The sequence below is a fragment of the Podarcis erhardii genome (assembly GCF_964252035.2).
Source record: "Podarcis erhardii genome assembly, chromosome: 13".
In the NCBI taxonomy this organism is placed as follows: Eukaryota; Metazoa; Chordata; class Lepidosauria; order Squamata; family Lacertidae; genus Podarcis; species Podarcis erhardii.
Window position 1 is genome coordinate 10,303,993 of NC_138502.1, and position 20,937 is coordinate 10,324,929.

Genomic DNA, 20,937 nt, shown 5'->3' on the forward strand with positions numbered 1-20,937 from the left:
CGATTTTGGGTACCTGGCTTCCCAAAACCTCCGTCCCTGAGCACTGCCACACACCAGGTAGGATGCTGAGTGAATGGGGGTGATGACCCAGCGAGACTGTTTTGGTGAAATGAGGTTTGGCATTGAACTTCCAGACTGGGTTCAACAGTACAGACTGGCATGTTGCGATCATTCTCCAGAAGGCCTGATATAGTATGCCAGAAGAGGAAGGTGTCCTTGTCGTGCAAGGCCTTTATTAAGATGTTCCAAGCATTTCTTTCTGCTTTGTTTTTTCCATTTTCTCAGAAGTTTATACTTCTATCTGAGGGAGACATATGCAGTAAATAAGGGGGGAGATTTAGAGTTCCTATATTTGCAGTAAACTCGCTTCAGGTGTCTTTTAGCAGCCCCAAATTGGTGCCTGGCTTGCACTCTTTATAAAGACTTGAGGAATGAGATTATCCCCCCTCCTTTATTGTCCATTCCAGGTTGCCCAACCACTGCCACAGTGTCCTTTCTCTTGGCAGATCAAGATGAGCAGGTGAAAGCAAAGGTTGCAAGGTTTTTAGCTGGGGAAATCAGAATAAGATCCACCATCTGACTATTGATTCAAAATCCCAAAATGTATTTTATATAATTGACTTCTATTTCTATTCTTTGTATATTGTGTTGTTGTTTTATTGCTAAGGCCAATGGCTGATGCAAATAAACATTCATTCATCCCAGATTAGGTTTATGCAACCAAGTCAAAAGCAGTGCCGCTTCTGGATTAGGTGGTGAGGGTGTGTATGGGCCTCACGGCACGCTTCTAGAAGAGATTTCTTGCATCCTGATGAGAATTGCATAGAGAAGAAAGATCACGCTTATGCTTGGAATGTGCATTTGTCCATCGATGTGGGGGAAACTGAATTGTCCATAAGAAACTTCCCACACTCGGCAGGCATCGCTTAATGCTCATTCCTGGGTTTGCTCTCATGAACCTGTTCCAGGACCAGGGTGTTATGGGTTCCAATTTGGATTCCTGAGATGCCATGGCCTGTGATAGTGATTCCACCATCTGGGCGGGAGGGAGAAGAAGAGGCTGTTAGTTATCACCTTAACAACAACAGGGGTGACTTTCCAACAAGGTAGGGAAAGAGGAGGGTCACAATCTCTGACTGGCGGGCCAGTGAGAGACCTGGAAGAGATGGGCAGCAGGCCTGATCCTGCACAGCTCTTCTTGAGTTCCCTGCCTGTCTGTCTTTTTCTGACTTGATTTAAGTCACTTCCCTATTATCTTTTTTCCTTCCTGTTTAAGAGGGGTGGGTCTTTGCTCCAGTCCTCACATATGCATTCAGAAACCTGCATCTCAAACTATACCCTTCCAAAAAAATTGCAGTACAGTGGTGCCTCGCAAGACGAAATTAATTTGTTCCGCAAGTTTTTTCTTCTTGCGAGTTTTTCGTCTTGTGAAGCACGGTTTCCCATAGGAATGCATTGAAAATCAATTAATGCGTTCCTATGGAGACCGCTTGCCAGGCTGGCGGTGCGGAGAAGGGCTTCAGGACAGGTACGGGAACAGAGGGGAAGGCGCACAGCGCTTCTCCTCTGTTCCCGGGGCTTGCGGTGGGAGGAGGGTTTTTCCTCCCCACCGCCAACATTCAGAACAGCCTTCCGAATGTTGGCGGTGGGAAGGAAAACCCTCCTCCCACCACAAGTCTTCAGGACAGCCTTCCGAAGGCTGGCGGCGGGAGGAGGTCTCTCCGCCCCACCGCCAGCCTTCGGAGCAGCCTTGCGAAGGCTGCCGGTGGGGCAGAGAGACCTCCTCCCGCCGCCAGCCTTCGGAGCAGCCTTCCGAAGGCTGGCGGCGGGAGGAGGTCTCTCCGCCCCACCGCCAGCCTTCGGACAGGTACGGGAATAGAGGGGAAGGCGTGCAGCACTTCTCTGTTCCCGGGGCTTGCGGTGGGAGGAGGGTTTTTCCTCCCCACCGCCAACATTCAGAACAGCATTCTGAATGTTGACGGTGGGAAGGAAAACCCTCCTCCCACCGCAAGTCTTCAGGACAGCCATCCGAAGGCTGGCGCGGGGAGAAGGTCTCTCCGCCCCACCGCCAGCCTTCGGAGGAGGTCCGAGGACAGTGGGGAAGACGCGCTGCGCTTCCCTGCTGTCCCGGAGATTTCCCTATGGGTTTTCGTCTTGCGAAGGAAGCCCATAGGGAAATTCGTTTTGCGAAGCGCCTCCAAAACGGAAAACCCTTTCGTCTAGCGGGTTTTTCGTCTTGCGAGGGGTTCGTCTTGCGGGGCACCACTGTATTCCAAAAGATTTCAATTACAGCGGTACCTCGGTTTTCAAATGTCTCGGAAGTTGAAGTTTTTGAATGCCGAAAACCCGGAAGTAACTGCTTCGGTTTTTGAACGTTTTGGAAGTTGAACGATCTTCCAGAACGGATTGCATTCAAAAACATATACCACTGTATATGCAGAAACTCATCTATCAGCCATGGCATTTTGACACCACTGAAATCCTCATGATCATAACAGTTTTATTATTTATAAAACTATTATTTATAAAACTAGTAAATAGTTTTATGATTTATACCCTGGCCATCTGGCTGGGTTGCCCCAACCACTCCAGGCGACTTTCCAACACATATTAAAAAAGCATCAAACATTAAAAATATCCCGATACAGGGCTACCTTCAGAGGTCTTCTAAATATGTTTTCTAAGATGGAATCTGAAGCAGGAACTCGTCAGATGACCTCAAATTTGCGGGGAGGTGCATATGGCAAGAGACATCCCATAGATAATCAGGATTCAAGTTGTTTGAGGTTGTGATACTCAGAGGACACTCAAGCTGGTACTCAGCTGCTCTATTTTGGGCCGTAGTTGGATGTACCGCTGAATGGTGCGGTTGGGTTTTGTCATTTACTTTAGGTACTCACATTCCTGTGGAGCTCTAGGAGAGCTAAAGTGTGACAAGAGTGTGTGGTCCTGGGATACATCTTGCTGGGGTTGGTAGAATGACTGGAACACGGTGCAAGAGGAGAAAAGGAGACAGAGGCAGAGAGAGAGATAAATAAATGGGCATATGAGTATGGGAAGAGAGAAAACAGTGCCCCCCCCCCCCCCGTAGGAAACATATCCCTGCAGGGTGTTTCCATCACCTCTGTTGAAAGACCAGCACCGTAGGGCTCCTCCTCCTTGAAAGCTTTTCATTTCTAGCTGCTCAATACAAGTAGTGTCATACCATGCATTTGAAACACAGGCAACAAACACTCAATGCACACAATTCTTCCTCCAAAGAATCCCAGGAACTGTGGTTTGCTAAGGGTACTGCAAATCCTAGCTGTGAGGAGTAAGCTACAATTCCCACTTCGGAGGGAGCCATGTGGTTTGAACGTTTGTCGGATCTGCTTCAGATGTATGGTGCATCTAAAACAGGGGAAAAGAGTCTGTTTCCCCTCCACTCCTCCATCCCGATCCCCTTTCCTTTTCTGCTACATCTTTTAGACTGTAAGACCAAGGGCAAGGACTGTCTTATCACTGGCTCTGCGAGCCTCTTTTTGGGGGGGGGGCTGAAGAGTGGGATAAATAATGCTTGTCAAATAAATAAACACGAAATGTCAAGAGGGAATCCACTTGGAGCAAGCTACCTTTAGGATGTAACAACAACAACAACAACAACAGTAATTTATTATTTGTATCCCGCCGATCTGACTGTGCTGCTTCCAGCACATATGAAAACAGAATAAAACATTAAACCTTAAAAAGCTTCCCTACACAGGGCTGTTTTCAGGGCTGCACCCCCTTAAGCACCCAACTTGAAATCTTGTTGTTGTTGTTGTTGTTTTGTTTTTAAAAAAATCATTTCAAGCCATTGTGAGTATCTGTTATATATTCCACCATCCAAACAACATGGTATTGTTTTCTGCTGCATCTTCTGGAAAGCCAGAAGCGTGCTTGTCAGTCTTCCTCTCCAGCAGGGGATTTCTCAAGAAGCACACATCCATCATCCTTTCTTCCCCAAGCCCAATGCAATCGATGATCTCGCCTCGTCCAAGTACAGAAGCTGCCATCTCTCAACCCCTTATTGCTTAAGTGATGCCGTAAAACAGTCCAAGGACCTTGGCCAAGAGATAGCCGGGAACGTTCCAGCCCTGGACTAGTGCCTGGAGAACAAAGTGGTCCCTGAAAACAGACCAGGCCATTCATTATCTACATTAGCAATGGCTGCCTTAAAAAGGACAACCATATAAACCTGGTCAATCGCAACATGACGTCAGCGATGGCTGCACAACTAGTAGGCTGACCACCTACATCTGGTGGCCTGCCAAGGGCTTGATCAAACCTTCTGGTTTTGCCACCCTGGAGATATCATTCTGTTAGGCTGGCTGGGTGCTGCTGCGACTGCATTGGACTTAGTGAGTCATAAGGTCATATGTCCCAACTGTCCAATGTTTTACCCGGAACAGTCCACTAGGGGCATTTCTACTATTAAGCAGAGCGAAGCAGTTGATGGTGGGCACTGGGGAACAGCAGCAGATTGCTACGTATTCAGTTTATCACTCTTGTATTTTCACTCCCGAAAGAGATGCTGCTACTCAAAGCCAAGTGGCTCCAGCTGAAATGGACCGATCCAACATATGACACAGTTTAGGAGGAGTCAACATGTGGTGGACTCCAACTCCCATCACCCATGACCACTGCTGGCTGATGCTGATGGGAATTGTAGTACACAATTATTATTGTCAATGTTTTGTGTTTTATTAAGCTTTTAAATTTGTCACAAGCAGCCCAGAGTGGCTGGGGCAACCCAATCAGATGGGTGGGGTACAAATAATAAAAATATTATTATTATTATTATTATTATTATTATTATTATTATTATTAGGAGGCCACCCGCTGGCTACCCCTGGGTTAAGGAATCCTTTCATCTCTTTCCCAACCCCAACCCTAACCCCCCTCCAACCATTCTCCTACCCTTGTTACCTCCCTATATCGCCCAGTTCCCTTACCTGAGGTTGTGGCCAGAATCCAGGCAGGTAGGGTGGATACGATGGGACGGTATACGAGTCTGAAAGGGGGCGTCGCTTGGGTTCTTTAAAAAGACAAGAAAGCAATTCACTTTTCCCTTTAAGAAAGTAGTTTCCCATGCTTGACCAGGGTCAGCCAACGCAGTATCCCACATATGTATGGACTGCAACTCGCGCCCTCCACAACTATTGCTTATGCCGGCTGGGGGATGATGGAGGTTGTAGACCAAAACACCTTGAAGGTGCCATGTTGGCCCACCTCATGCTAGGTCGTCATTAGGCCTTGTGACGAGTGCCCCATTGAGAGTTGACTGAAGAGGGGGATTAACATAAACTCCCTCAGGCACTGAAAGCGTTGTGTGAAGGGTTCACGAGGTTCTGGTGTCTAGCCGCCACAGTGACAAGCCACAAACTTCCAGGCCAGACGTTCAGTGTCCACATAAAGAGCTTGCATGTGCATCACTCATGCTCCTCCATGTGAAAGGAATTCCTGACTCGCTCAGGATTCCCCCTCATACAGGAGAGCCCTATGGGCACACAGCTTCTTTAAAGGTAAAGGTAAAGGTACCCCTGCCCGTACGGGCCAGTCTTGACAGACTCTGGGGTTGGTGCGCCCATCTCACTCAAGAGGCCGGGGGCCAGCGCTGTCCGGAGACACTTCCAGGTCACGTGGCCAGCGTGACAAGCTGCATCTGGCGAGCCAGCGCAGCACACGGAAACGCCGTTTACCTTCCCACTGGTAAGCGGTTCCTATTTATCTACTTGCACCCGGGGGTGCTTTCAAACTGCTAGGTTGGCAGGCGCTGGGACCGAGCAGCAGGAGCGCACCCCGCCGCGGGGATTCGAACCGCCGACCTTTCGATCGGCAAGCCCTAGGCGCTGAGGCTTTTACCCACAGTGCCACCCGCGTCCCTTCACAGCTTCTTTACATGGACGCCAAATATGTGCCTGAGAGGGGACCGTGGCAGGAAGCTAGCCATCACAAGCCTTTTATCTGTGCTTCATCTGGAACTCCCTTTCCCCCCACTTTCAGTCAAGGGTTCGGGACTTGAAAGGTAAACTTGTTTGTCCTCTCCCCATCCCCTGACGCTCAAATTAATTCAAGATAAAAAAAAATGGTTCTGGTGTAAACTGGAGTGGGGGGGAAACTCAGCCCCGCCAACTTTTCTGTTCTGTTGCTGAAACCCGGCTTCCCGCAGGCATCTGACTGGCCACTGTGAGAACAGGATTCCAGACTTAATCAGGAAACAGGATTCTGATCTGATCCAGAAAGGCTCTTCTTATGCCCTCAAGGACAAACTGTTCACAATCTACAACTGGGAGGTGAACTTCAGCCTGTTATTCTACAAGACATGCTATATTCCCTTGATAGGTTCCTCCACTTACGGGATGCAAAGCCCCAAACCATTCTCCAGTGTGGAAAAACCCAGTTCACGGCATGTTGTGCCTCATTTTGGTTCCAACCTTTCTCCCTCCTTTGCCTAAAGCAGGAAGTCCCTCATCATATTAGAACTTGGGTTCATCTCATGAAACTTTTGGGTGGGACGTTTTAAGGCTAGAGGACAAGAACAAGCTTTGCCATGCAGTGTATAATTTGAGGAACTCATCGGTACAAAATGTGGTGGTGGCTGTAAGCTGTAGGTTCTAAAATCCACTTTAGATTATTCTAGAAGCAGCAGTGGAGCATTGTGGGTAAAGGGGGGGAAACAAGCGGGGCATCGTGGATTGGGGAAGCGCTTTCCAACAACAGGGAATGTGATCGCTGCTGCTAAATTTGCACTATGCTTTGCCCCTCATTGTGCCCTTGCACGCGCACACACACACACACACACACACACACACACACACAAAATCCCTTAAAAAAATGTTCCCAGTTCCCAACTTCACAGCTTATGAACAGGGTGGGAAAGTTGGAAGGAGCTGTCAAATTTCTCTTCCAGACATGCTAGTGTTACATCCAGTTACACAGAGTTCTAATTCTCATCCACCTTGACCTTCATTCCCCAAGGCATTTCCCTTTTAAAACCCCTTTTTTTACAATGAGGAAGCGCTCGGCTGCACTTAATTTTCTGAAAGGGAGCAGAAAGCCACAGCGGCACTGCAGAGACTTCCTGGGGACTGCAAGTGATAATTAAAATGAGAGCAGGCAGCCAAGCTAGTCTGATGACAGATGCACTTCCCACTAGGAACAGGTGTGGTGTTTCTCCCCCCCCCCCCCAAAAAAAAAGTGAGATGAGCTTTTGCTTCTCTCCCACCATTACTCTTCTAATAACACACATATCTGGCTGCTCTGGCTCCAGCACAGATTTCTACCCCTTCCCATTCACTGGTCAAGCCCCCCAGAATCAAATGGCTGGACTGGTGGGAGGGAGAGGGCTTCGCAGTTGTCAGAAAGTCCAGGCAGTCAGAGCTCCAAGCAGGTCAAAAGCACTTGCCAAATTGGACTATGCAGAATTGGCAAATCTAGCAGCCAAAATAAGAGAACCTAATGATGATTGTTTTGTGGAACAATGGAAGCTTTTGGGGCGGGGGTTATTTAAAGAAATACTATAGCATGATGAACTTGCCAGCAGGATTTGAATTATGAGTCACAGAAGGAATGAGATATTATTGTATTGTTGTTATGGTATATAAAAGATAGAAGATAGGGTGCAGCAAAGGGGGAGGAAAAAAACCCCATGGAAAATGGGTTGAGAGGTCGACAAAACGAAAGAAAAATTCATGATGTATTGGAGTCCTGAAAAGTGGCATCCTCAGTTTTATGTGCCAGCCTGCTATATTCCACAATAATGTCAGAGATGGTTTTTGTTGGTGTGATTTTTGCTGGTGCAGTCTTTGTCATGTGGAAGATGGCCAATTCTCAGAGTTTACCAATGGTCTCGGGAGATTTGCATTACTTTCTCATTTTGTGAGATTTTATTTTGGGGTGTACAATGTTCAACTTTTGAAAATTTTATAGAATACACTTTTTTTTAAAAAAGCAACAACTCTCCAATTGGTGCTCTGCAGGAATGGCTAGCTTTTCCTGGAGAGGACTATTAGATGCCCAAAACGAGTAGGATTCACTTTGGAAGCCTGTATACCTGTCCAAATGAAGTGAGTATGGTTCTGAAGTGGATTCGCTGCCCAAGGGTGGCATGTCTGTGTCTTATCTTTACTCTGTATCCCTGTAATACACGGGTGGGGAGCCCCAGGCCCAGGTCGGCCCACATTTTGATTCTGACCACCACACACACATTTGCCTTTGGCATCTGTCCGCTGGAAGGTTTTCCTGTAGGGAATGGGCCCTTAGGGTGAGAACAGTTCCCTATCCCTGCTGCAGCAGAAAGAAGATCTACTTCCTTTTAGAAAGGCAGAAAAAATACCTGTATTCCTGGGCCAGTTTCGAATCTTCACCCCTTCGTGAGGAGGCGATCCATAGCTCGGGTCCTCAGCAAATTTGAAGAGTAAAGCGTTAACGTAATTGGAATTGGCCCCACATTTGAGACCCTAAGCATTCTGTTCACACCAGTGACTTGCTGAATCGTTTTAACTATCTCAAAACAGGCAAACCCTGTAATCTTTCCCAGTCAAGAAAAGGCTGGTGTCCCAGTTGATCCTTCCAAGGTGAATTGGCAGGGCAGATGCCAGCACAGCCGCCATCTTGGATTAGATCAAACACAAGTGACACAGCCCCTGCATGTGTGTGCAGGGGATACAAGCCTTTCGTGCTTGTGTAAGAGCTTGGCCAGAAAACAGTTCAGAGCTGGTGGCCCTTCACCGTCCCTCACTGAGCCCTCACGGTCCATTTCCACCCCACAGTTCCCACAGCAACCCCAACCAATGGCTTCTCGCCAAAGCCCGCAGCTTGTGCTCTCCACTCCATTTTCCCAACCCATCCAATTCTCCTCTGCCTCGATGGGTAACATTGATAGCAGTGGCCTTACTTTCATGATCCGCGCACTGTGACTACGGTGAAGCCCAGATTTCCCTTCTCGGTTTATTTTGGAAAAGTCTCTCATGGGTACAGCCTCTGAAAGGAAAAGGAAAAGGAAAAGCGGGTGGGTAAATGAACACAGTACATTCTGAAGAGGACATGGCATCACAAGGTGACATTCCCTCATGATTTGCCTGTGACAAAAGGGCAGTGTTGATGAGGCCAAAATCCACACATAGGCCAGCAGTGGCTGGTGCCCATTGGGGCTGGTGGAGAGGAAGGAAGTAGCTGGAACCACAGACAATGGCAGGCACAGACACCTAATTCTAGTTTTCTCCCCCAACCTTTTCCCTGCTGAGTTCTACAAGGAAAACATCACAAAAGAGAAGCAAGCTGGCAGGTACTTCTACCTCCTGGATGTAAGGCAGGCAGGTGGGGCTGGCTGGGGAGAGACTTGAGGTTTGTTGTGGCAGCTCCTCATCTCCATTGACCCACGCATACCCCACATTCCAGTTTTTCTATGAGGACCGAGCCTAAATGCTTCCTGTCCTCAAGGATGCAAAATTAGGTAGAATTTTGGCAGAGGGGCAAGCAAAGATGAGGCAAAACACTGGACATACTACAGTGCCACCAACAATCCAATTCAGAGCAAGAGCCATTATTTCTGCCTTTGCTCTGAAGCCTCGTGCTCAGGAAAAGGCACCTGCTAGCCCCCTTCCTTTAGGAAGAGGGAGTGGATGTCTGAGGTGGCTGATAATTGTTCTCATGAAAGGGAATCAGGTTGTCCCATTTCTTATTACTGTGTTTTTTACAGCCACAGAGAGGCACTTCCTGCATTTTCTACCTCAGGTGCCTAAACAGTATGGCTACCTTTGGCCCTCACCTTGACTTGGGGGTGAGGAAGAAGACAGCATTTACTGTTTTCACACCTTCAGGTAGGTAGCTGTGTTGGTCTGACGCAGTCGAAAAAAATAAAAAAAAATGTCCAGTAGCACCTTAGAGACCAGCTAAGTAGTTCTGGGTATAAGCTATCTTGTGCATGCACACTTCTTCAGATCTGAAGAAGCCTGTGTATCTGAATAAGTGGCCATGCACACAAAAGCTTATACCCAGAATTACTTAGTTGGTCTCTAGGGTGCTACTGGACAATTTTTTTTAGTTTTTTTCAATTGCGTCAGACCAACATGGCTACCTACCTGAAAATGTGTGTGTGTGTGTGTAATAATAATAAATAAAACTCTTTCTCACTTCTGCACACCCATTATCACAGCAAGATTTGTGCTGAAGTTTCCCTTGTCAATTACTGTCTTAGAAGTAGAAAATGCTCCCAGACCCATTTTGCAAACCCCACTCACCATTTTGTCTGTGTGGAAACTCTTCCAGTCTTAAAGTCCTAAGCTGCTCCTCAAATTCATAGGAAGAGGTTAGCGGGACCTCATAGTCCAAGGGCTTTGATACCTGACGGGCAGAATGGACTCTTCCTGATATCGTATCCGAGTTGACCCTGGTTTCATTTGAAGGAGAGCTCTCCATCTTTAAATGAGACCAGAGGAGAGAAAACACCATGTAACAGACAATTTAGAGGGCTTAAATCCAAAAGAACCATTCTCAGGTACCATACTTGGTTTCCAATGGGGCAGTCTCTCCCCACCCCCCACCCCCAGGTCTTCATTATGGACTGGCAGTGCTTTTTTTCTTTAAAAAAATTGTTTAGGAGTACTCTCATTTTGACTCAAGAAAATCACCATTGTATAGTTCAAATCAGGGAAAATAAATACAGTAAATGGACAAAAGTGCAAAGATTCACAAAATGTTTAGGGTCATGCATACCCCTGCACCCCCCCCCCCAAAAAAGCACTGTGGGCTGGTATTATACCTAACCATTTTTGACCTTTAGCTTTAAAATGTGTAAATTACTTCCTTTGGTCTTCCAGAATGCTGTTTCTATATCTTAGGTATTATTGTGTCCTCTTGTTGCATCACTTTTCTTTTTTCTGCACAGGTATTGCCAGGACTAAGTTCACAGCCAAGTATTGTTACGTATGTTGTGTTTGTTGTTACGTATTTCTCATTTGTCTGAGAAAATTTCAATAATATTGTTTTTAAAAATGATCGTTTTGTTGATTAAACGGACTTTTTAACCAATGAAGGAGAATGTCCACATTGTCGCAACTGGGAGCTGTTTTACCACAGACCATGCAGGCAGTGTGTGCATGTGTGTGTTTAAAATGACTGTATGTTGCAGCTTACTGAGGGGATATAACAAGGGAGAATTTAAAAACAACAGCAACCTGGCATAGACGAGATGATTCTCGTGTTCCCTTCCAGCTCTATGATTCTATTATTTCTCCTCAGTATTATCTATGCAAGGTAAAAATAGAGGGCTCCTACCACCTGGTGGCTGTCTGAAGAAGTGCAGCTTACCAAGCAATCCTGGACTTTGCGAACAGCGGCCACAATGTGACGTTTGTACTGGGAAAAGGCATCCTCTGTGTTTTCGCTGCACTCTAAGCAAAATAGGGGGGGGAAGAGAATGAGGGAAGGACTTTGAAAGACAATTGTAATTATTCAACATTGCTTGTAGGGTTACAAGAAGTTATGTAAGGAGGACTATATAAATTGTTGTGGAAAGGATTAAAAATAGATGATGTAAGAGAGGATTTAGAGCAACAAGTATAGTTATAAAATGCAAAAATAGAGAGGAATTTAGAAAACCATTAGAAGGAGTTGAGGGAAGTCTTAGGCTGTGATAGCCAAAGATTTGTTATGAAGTTATGAAGTTGTTACGATGGAAAATTTGTGGGGGGGAAACCAACGTGTGTGTGTGTGTGTGTGTGTGTGTGTGTGTGTAGGGAAGGAACTACAGAAACCTCAAGCCATTTACGCACCCAGGGGTAGGGTGGGAGCTGTGCATTCAGAATCACACCACATTTACAGGTAGCACAAGCACCCTAGTTTTGCCAGTGCAAAAGTCTTTACCAACCAGCTGAAGAACAAGCGAGAGAGCCCCAAAGCCTAGGAGCACCCGCTGAGAAGACCCTCTACCTAGTACCCAATACATGCAGCGCTGTTCCCATTCCGCTGCAGTTCAGGTTCTGCAAATATGTTATTTGGCTCACTGTGGCTAAATTTAATAATGTAATCCATTACATTACTGCTATATAATTCCACACCATTCATTCTAATTGAGCAGAGAGTAAAGTCATCAGTAATGTACTGGGTGTGTGTGTGTGGAATGACAGCAAATAGTGGACTTTGGGGGGGGGATTGATAACAGTGAATACTACTTGTATTCGAATGCCTGATTTCTATTCCTGTTTGCAAAGGGACATATGAACTGATGTGATTTCTGGTACCGTTTGCCATTTTGACTAAGTTATCTGTCGTGAACAACTATCGCCTTTTCAAATGAAATGTGAACATTATATTCCACTTGATGTTAGCACTATCATGGGGGGGGGTGTCACATTTATTACCTCGGAAGGACGGTCTTTGGTCTTGGTTGTGATGCCAGCAGAGTTTCATCAGCCTGATCAAGTCTTCTAGTTTCAACACTCTACTGGCCATCCTCTCCAGCTCCTCAGTACTGGGCCTTTGGCCTTGGGGGATCAGTGACTTGATGATGGAGCTCATATTTCCAGGAGGAACATCTAAGCAGACACGGAAACACAGGTTGTATGCAAAATATTCTGAATGGGCTATGCAGATTTGCACAAGGCCCAGAGGAATTCATATGCAGTTCTCCGGAGTCCCAGTCCCAGTAGTATTGACTAGGGACGCGGGTGACACTGTGGTCTAAACCACTGAGCCTCCTGGGCTTGCCGATCAGAAGGTCAGCGGTTTGAATCCCCACAACCGGGTGAGCTCCTGTCGCTCTGTCCCAGCTCCTGCCAACCTAGCAGTTCAAAAGAACACCAGTGCAAGTAGATAAATAGGTATCGCTGTGACGGGAAGGTAAACGGCATTTCCATGCACTCTGGTTTCTGTCACGGTGTCCTGTTGTGCCAGAAATGGTTTAGTCATGCTGGCCACAGGACCCGGAAAACTGTCTGCGGACAAATGCGGCTCCTTCGGCCTGAAAGCGAGATGAGCGCCACAACCCCATAGTCGCCTTTGACTGGACTTAACCGTCCAGGGGTCCTTTACCTTTTAACCTTTTAACTAGTATTGACTACTCCATCCCGGCTCTTTTATAAGACATGACAATTTGTGGATTAATTTGCAAAATGGGGGTGGGGCAGGCCGAATTTTGAGCAGTTTGAAGGGAGGGGATTTAAACAACACATGGCACCTTAGTGTAGAAACAAAGAAAGCTGCTTCATTGTATTGTCTACACTGAGTGGCAATGGCTTTCCAGGATTTCTGACAAGGTCCTCTCCTACCTGCAGATCCCATTGGGGATTGAACCTGTGACCTTGTGCATGCAAAGGAGATGCTCTACCACTGAGTTACTGCTCTTCCCCAAAGGCTTCCGTCACACACCATCAAGGGCCAAATTTAATAGCTGAGGAAAAAAGCATGTGGTACGGTCCTCTTGAGAAGAGTGACACCTGGCTTGAGAGCAGTACATGTGAAAAGGATCTAGGAGTCTTGGTTGACCACAAACTTGACATGAGCCAACAGTGTGACGCGGCAGCTAAAATAGCCAATGCAATTCTGGGCTGCATCAATAGGAGTATAGCATCTAGATCAAGGGAAGTAATAGTGCCACTGTATTCTGCTCTGGTCAGACCTCACCTGGAGTACTGTGTCCAGTTCTGGGCACCACAGTTCAAGAAGGACACTGACAAACTGGAATGTGTCCAGAGGAGGGCAACCAAAATGGTCAAAGGCCTGGAAACAATGCCTTATGAGGAACGGCTAAGGGAGCTGGGCATGTTTAGCCTGGAGAAGAGGAGGTTAAGGGGTGATATGATAGCCATGTTCAAATATATAAAAGGATGTCACATAGAGGAGGGAGAAAGGTTGTTTTCTGCTGCTCCAGAGAAGCGGACACGGAGCAATGGCTCCAAACTACAAGAAAGAAGATTCCATCTAAACATTAGGAAGAACTTCCTGACAGTAAGAGCTGTTCGACAGTGGAATTTGCTGCCAAGGAGTGTGGTGGAGTCTCCTTCTTTGGAGGTCTTTAAGCAGAGGCTTGACAACCATATGTCAGGAGTGCTCTGATGGTGTTTCCTGCTTGGCAGGGGGTTGGACTCGATGGCCCTTGTGGTCTCTTCCAACTCTATGATTCTATGATTCTACATGATACTGCAGGAGTGGGGACACTATCTGGATGTTCCCCTGAATCCAGCTAGCATCTCAGGGATGCAGGTGAAGAACATAAGAACCACCACACTGGGAGCCCATCCAAGTCCAGCATCCTATCCTCACAATGGCCAACCAGATGCCTATCGGAAGCCAGCTAGCATGACCTGAGCGCAATGGTACTCTTCCCATTTGTGAGTCCCACTCACTGGTATACAGAAGCATATTGCCTACAACAGTGAGCAACATATGAACTGTTGTTGGCAAAGGCTGCCTTAGCTAATCCCGTCTAATCACTGGATAGGCCAAATCACACACAGACTTTGCAGCTCTCTGTTAAAGGTAAAGGGACCCCTGACCATTAGGTCCAGTCGTGGCCGACTCTGGGGTTGTGACGCTCATCTCGCTTTATTGGCTGAGGGAGCCAGCGTACAGCTTCCGGGTCATGTGGCCAGCATGACTAAGCCACTTCTGGTGAACCAGAGCAGCGCACGGAAAGGCCGTTTACCTTCCCGCTGGAGCGGTACCTATGTATCTACTTGCACTTTGACGTGCTTTCAAACTGCTAGGCTGGCAGGAGCAGGGACCAAGCAACGGGAGCTCAGCCCATCGTGGGGATTCGAACTGCTGACCTTCTGATCAGCAAGTCCTAGGCTCTGTGGTTTAACCCACAGTGCCACCCGCATCCCAGCTCTCTGATAGGCAGCTGCTTTCTTTTCCTTTCTTGCGATGGTTCTTCGGTGCCTGTTCCCATTAATAAATATAATTTCCCAGTAGTCTGCGAAATCTCTGACAGGTAGAAAGAAACCGTAAGAAGACTCACGTGCGTAAGGGTCTTCGCCAGTGAGCAACGACCACATGAGAATCCCATAGCTGAAGAGAGAGAGAAACAAGAGAATCAAGATCTCAGGAGAGACTGTCCTTCCTATGTAGACCAACCTTTTCCATAGCCCCATTCCTTGCTCCATCTCACAAGCTTATCCAGTATTTATGAGCAGGGAGCTCGCATACTAAAGGGCTACGGTCACACAGGCTGAGATTCTACCACTGAACGCTGGTAACCAATGCCAGACAAAATGGAAAAGAGCACAGTAGAATTTATGGGACTACAGTGTTACCTCGGGTTAAGTACTTAATTCGTTCCGGAGGTCCGTTCTTAACCTGAAGCTGTTCTTAACCTGAAGCACCACTTTAGCTAATGGGGCCTCCTGTTGCCGCCGTGCCGCCGGAGCACGATTTCTGTTCTCATCCTGAAGCAAAGTTCTTAACCTGAAGCACTATTTCTGGGTTAGCGGAGTCTGTAACCTGAAGCATCTGTAACCTGAAGAGTATGTAACCCGAGGTACCACTGTAATGCCATGTAGATATCAGTAGCTTTCATTCGGGAACTGGCTTGTCATGCCAAATGACCCTCAACTCTATGTCGCTCACGTAATTGCAGTGCCCCCTGTTGCCCGACACAGGCAATGCAACCCATGTTCACCTGTAGACATCTGTGCCTGGGGTTGGCTTGTAGTTCACATTGGTGAAAGCCTCAGGGGGCATGAACTCCAGAGTCCCGCCATACTCTTCCTCTTCCCTGGATTTAATGCTGGCGTTCCGAGTGGTCCCTCGCTTGAACTTGGAGAGCCCAAAATCAGCCACCTGAACCAAGAGGATGTGGGAGGGAGGGGGGAGGTGATGTAAGCAATGGCTGGAGAATGAGATGCACCCATTTCACAGAAAGAAATTGGAACAACCTGAGTCATCCAACCTGTAGGCAACAACCTGAGTCATCCGCCCACGCAATTATACATTGCAGAAGACCGATTCCACCTTCTGTTACGTGATAGCTGGGATGCCTCAATACAGAAGCAATTCATAAAATAAAATAAATAAATAAGAACAATCTACCCACTTCCACCAATTGAAAAGCTAAGAAGACATTTGATTTATGAGGCTTGTATATTGCTTTAAACTAAACAAAAGCCTTTATAGTACAAAATACTGTAATGAAATATACTCATTGCTATTTTTCTATTTAAAAAAGAACACACCATGAGCGCCTCCCTTGTTCTCTTATAATGACAAGGGCCATTATAATGGCAAGGGAGCTAAGTGTGGTATAGCGGTTAGAGTTTTGGACTAGGACCTAGGAGACCAAGGTTTCAATCCCCACTCAGCCAGCCATGGTTGTTACAAGGATGACATTTGGGGAAAGTGGGATATAAACATGGGATATAAATGTAATTAAAATCAAATCTTTGAAGAGCTCTTGCTAACCCTGTGAGGGACCTTGGAGTTCTCCAGATTGGATTTTGGAAACCACTGCTCTATGTCAAACCGTTGCCCCCTTAAGACAAGGACAGGGAACCCATGCCTCTTCCACGAAAGACATCATTTGACTACAACTCCCATGTTCCCCAGCCGTTGGGTCTTGCTGACTGGGGCTGGAAGGAATTGGAGCCCAACAACCCCAACAACATCTGGAAGTTCACAAGTTCCCCACCCGACAGGAAGTCAACTGATGGTCCTCGTACACGTCTAATCCCCGGTCTGGATCACTTTGCTAAAGTTTGTAGCAATTATAAACTTCACTTTCTCTAAGAGCAAACCGCCCTGTCTGTCTTCCTCTGGGATCAATCAGGCACAAGAAATGAGTTTCAGTGCATCTACAGAAGCACAACTGGATGGCTTAGCTGCAACAAAACATGTTCTTAGTCCTTATATTCCATGCAGGTCTTCTACCTGGTTTTTGTACCACTCCGTAAGCTTCACTGAAAGTTTGAAACTCACTCAGAGGTTGCAGAGAGTATCAGCCTACCCAGAAGTGTGCACACAGGCACTGAACTGCCCACTCCACTTACGGAACGGGAATGATGCAACTCACCCGGACGTGGAGCTCCTCATTCAGTAGAACGTTGCTTGGCTTGAGGTCCAGGTGTAACAGCGGGGGTTTGAGGCTGTGGAGGAAATTCATCCCCAGGGCTACCTGGTGGAGGATGCGAATTCGCAGGGCCCAAGGCACAAAGGGGACCCGGTACCTCAAGGCGGACAGGGTGCCGTTCTCCATGAACTCCATCACCAGGCCCAGATTCGAACCAGTAGCACCGCCGAAGCCAGCCAGCTTCGTGTCCCCTTCCACTCTGCCCACAAAGAGGCCAAAGAGACGCAGGACATAGGTAAACCGTGCCTCTTCCATGGCCCGGGCTTCTTTCAGGAGTTCCTCCCGGGTGAGCGATGTATTGCTGCAGGAAATGGCAGGGGGGATAAAAGACTCAAAAGGGAAGATAGAATAGCAAGAGGAGAAAGGGTTTGGAGACTGAAGCTACTCTGAGAATGGTTTCAAACTGGGATTACCAACCTCATAAATCTCACAGCCCCTGAACCTGTCCAGACTGGAGTCACAAGATGGTTGGCTGTTTGTGGACTGTTCAGTGTGCTGTGATGAAACCAATCCTACAATTTCTGGACAGGTTTTTCCCCCTGAAAAAAGGGGGACTCCATTTTTCAGCCTCTGCCTCAAGGCGGTTTAGAATTTCTTTAGAATTATGTTGAGCATGGAGCTAACAGGAAGTTAAACTATGGCACTCGCTCCCACAGGAGGCTGTGATTGAAAACCAACTTAGATGGCTTTAAAAGAGGAATGGATAAATTCATGGGAGAGGGAGCTATTGATGGGCCTACTAGCCACAATGGCTATGATCTGGCTCCACAGTTGTGGGCAGCCATGGTTCTGAATACCAGTTGTTGGAAACCACAGGAGGCTCGAATCCTGTGTGCTGGTTTCCAGCAGGCACCTGCTTGGCCACTGTGAGTACAGGATGCTGGACTAGGTGGGCCTTTGGCCTGATCCAGCAGGCTCCCCTTAGTTTAACCGACTTTGTGATCCCTGCAAGGTGGTGTGTCTGTGTGTGTGTGTGTGTGTGTCTGTCTCTGTTGTTGTGTGTTCTTTTGATTAAGCATTTCTCCAGTGATTGCTGAACTGTTAAATGGACTCAGGTGAGAAAGCAAGGTTGGGAGAACCTTCAACTCTTTCCTCTCCCCACCTATTCTGCTCTTGATGAGCAAGACCACCTTGTTTATTTTTTAAAAAACACTTCATTGGGGGTGGGGAGATTTTGATCAGAGCAGCGGTATCTGAGGAAGGGGGAAATTATGCTGTTTTCTGGATTTAAAATCTTTTTTCACCCCACCCCAACCAAACCCTAGTGGAGAAATAAACACAGGTACCTGAATAGTACCAATATGTCCCCCCCCAAAAAAAAGGTCTAACAGTAGTGTGTGAGAGAGAAGGGTTTTAGATAAAGAAAAAAGAATGTCCATTGCATTGTCACAAATCAGAATTCTCTAATGGATCACCATCATCATTTCAGACCACCATTATTTATTGAATGGCCTTCAGAAATATCTGCTTTAAAGGAGGAGTGTGAAACAGAGGCAAAAGGGGCCTGGGAAACAAATGTAAACTTAATCTTTCTAGAATAGGATTTGAACACAGGATGTGGTCTGGGGAGAGTCCCAAGGGCCTCATAGAGAGGGCTGGGGGGGGCACATTTTGCCCCCTAGTGCTGACATTCCTCATCCGTAGCATTTAGGACTTGCATTCGTAAAAGCTTTTATTCTATCTACCATAGTATAATTCATATACAGTGGAACCTTGGTTGTCGAACGCTTTGGAAGTCTAACATTTCAGCTTTCGAACGGCGACAACCCAGAAGTGAATGCTTCTGTTTTTGAACACACCTCAGAAGTTGAACGGCTTCAGAGGTGCGTGTCTCCATTTTTTCAGTGGATTTTGCTGACCGCCCATTGCGCCTTGGTTGTTGGACGTTTTGGAAGTTGAACAGTCTTCTAGAACGGATTACATTCAACAACCAAGGTTCCACCGTATGAGGGGAGAGGAACAGTACCTCCTTTCGCTATCTCGCTCGCTCCTCACCCACCCAACCTCCACCTGCTCCCAGTACCTGTTGAGAATCTTCACAGCAACATCGATCCTCCAGTCTTCGTGTCGAGCTCGGTAGATGGTCCCAAAGGCCCCCCGGCCAATACACTGCCAGTCCCTCAGGTGCTGGTCAGTGATCTCCTCATAGAACTTATTTGGATCAGCCATCTTTCCCGAAGGGTCATCTGCCAGCAGCGAAGCTCACTCAGCGTTGACTCATGCTATAAGGCCTGCCTTAAAGGTGAGCGAAGGGGGAAGAAAAAGAGGCACCTTACATGTCGTTTTTTTTAATGAAATCATTTTTATTGGTTTTACAAACACAAAGTACAAATAAACACAAACTAGTATAAAGAGATTCTCCGAATCTCAAGAATTCCCCCCATCCCCTCCATGGGTTCTCATTTTAAACATCCACAACTGCATATTTATCCGTACTCCGGTTTTTATATCAAACCATATTATCCACAGTGATTTTTACACTACAAGTGAATCAAAATCCTGCTTTTTGTTTCCATCTGCATACAGTGGTCTCCTAAGTAACTTATATATATATATTTATAAAGTTTTTATCCTCTTGGTTAAAAGGCTGCACAGGCTGGTGATGGGGGGAACCAAGGCCAAAACCTGACGCACACCCCAAGTCACAGCGCTACCTTCCCAGAGGCACTGGGATGTGTGAGGCTCTAGCAGGGTCCTACTGCCACTCAGATATACAGTGGTACCTCGGGTTACATATGCTTCAGGTTACAGACTCCGCTAACCCAGAAATAGTACCTCGGGTTAAGAACTTTGCTTCAGGATGAGAACAGAAATCGTGCTCCGGCAGCAGCAGGAGGCCCCATTAGTTAAAGTGATGCTTCAGGTTAAGAACAGTTCCAGGTTAAGAACGGACCTCCGGAACAAATTAAGTACTTAACCTGAGGTCCCGCTGTATAAGCTAGGTGCCAAATGGATCCTTAAACCAAGGCTGCAGTTGCCAAAAAGGCATGTCTAGTTGCCATTTGGTGGTAAGATTGATTCTCAGTTAAACGTCTGGCTAGTTCAGACAATAACACCTTGAGGGAGGTTAAGAGCTTTGAGAACTTAAAGTCACTCGATCCAGGGACGTTCTACATATATATTGCTTTATTCCTACAGGATTAGTGCGTAAAAACAGTCAAGATTCAAGGATCCCCAGGCACGCACCTCCAGATGGTGAAGGTGTCAGGCGCCATCCTAGAGCCCAGGCATGCCTCACTTGATCTCAAGTGGTCAATAGCCAGGTGCTAAATGCACCTGGCGCCTGGCTAATTTCAAACACTGCCTCCCACCTCCTTCCCAAAACTCAGGAGGGAGGACTCTAGGACCCTGTGTTGGCCAGCCCTGCTCTAATCAGAGCTTCAAAAGGTTTCCTGCCCTTTCCCTCCTTCAGCTTTTGGGAATGCCTTGTTGAATTTTTGGCAGTTTGAGACCCTTGGAGAGGGCTCAGCTCTTTTGGCACATTCTCCAGGATTTCTGCTGCATTTACACAACGGAGCCAGTGGTTGGGCCTGGGAGACCTGGGTTCAAATCACGCCCTCCCCCATCAGCCATGAAGATCACTGGTTGCCCTAGGGCCACTCACTCACGCCTCAACCCACCTCACAGGGTTGTTGTGAGGATGGGGAAGAGGAAAACCAGGCACACCACCTGGAACTCCTGGGATAGAAATGGGATAGGTAAAGGGACCGCTGACCATTAGGTCCAGTCGTGGCCGTCTCTGGGGTTGCAGCGCTCATCTCGCTTTATTGGCTGAGGGAGCTGGCGTACAGCTTCCGGGTCATGTGGCCAGCAGGACTAAGTCGCTTCTGGCGAACCAGAGAAGCACACGGAAA

The 20,937-nt window shown here is 47.1% G+C and overlaps 1 protein-coding gene and 1 long non-coding RNA gene across 2 annotated transcripts in view; both read right to left on the reverse strand.

The window, feature by feature from the left end:
• The window catches only part of LOC309326667, a 172,347-nt gene that overhangs the window by 2,066 nt on the left and 149,344 nt on the right, over nucleotides 1-20,937 (reverse strand). The gene's annotated exons all lie outside the window — the stretch shown is intronic.
• LOC309326581 (receptor-interacting serine/threonine-protein kinase 3-like) lies at nucleotides 300-19,318 on the reverse strand. The gene is made up of 12 exons (XM_081835431.1): nucleotides 19,107-19,318; nucleotides 17,027-17,384; nucleotides 15,641-15,801; nucleotides 14,981-15,030; nucleotides 12,384-12,557; nucleotides 11,332-11,414; nucleotides 10,263-10,440; nucleotides 8,918-9,003; nucleotides 8,357-8,420; nucleotides 4,974-5,056; nucleotides 2,901-2,982; nucleotides 300-1,036 (listed from the first exon to the last, which is right to left on the reverse strand). The coding sequence occupies exons 1-12, from the start codon at nucleotides 19,250-19,252 to the stop codon at nucleotides 927-929; spliced, it is 1,575 nt and encodes a 524-aa protein (XP_081691557.1). The 5' UTR covers nucleotides 19,253-19,318; the 3' UTR covers nucleotides 300-926.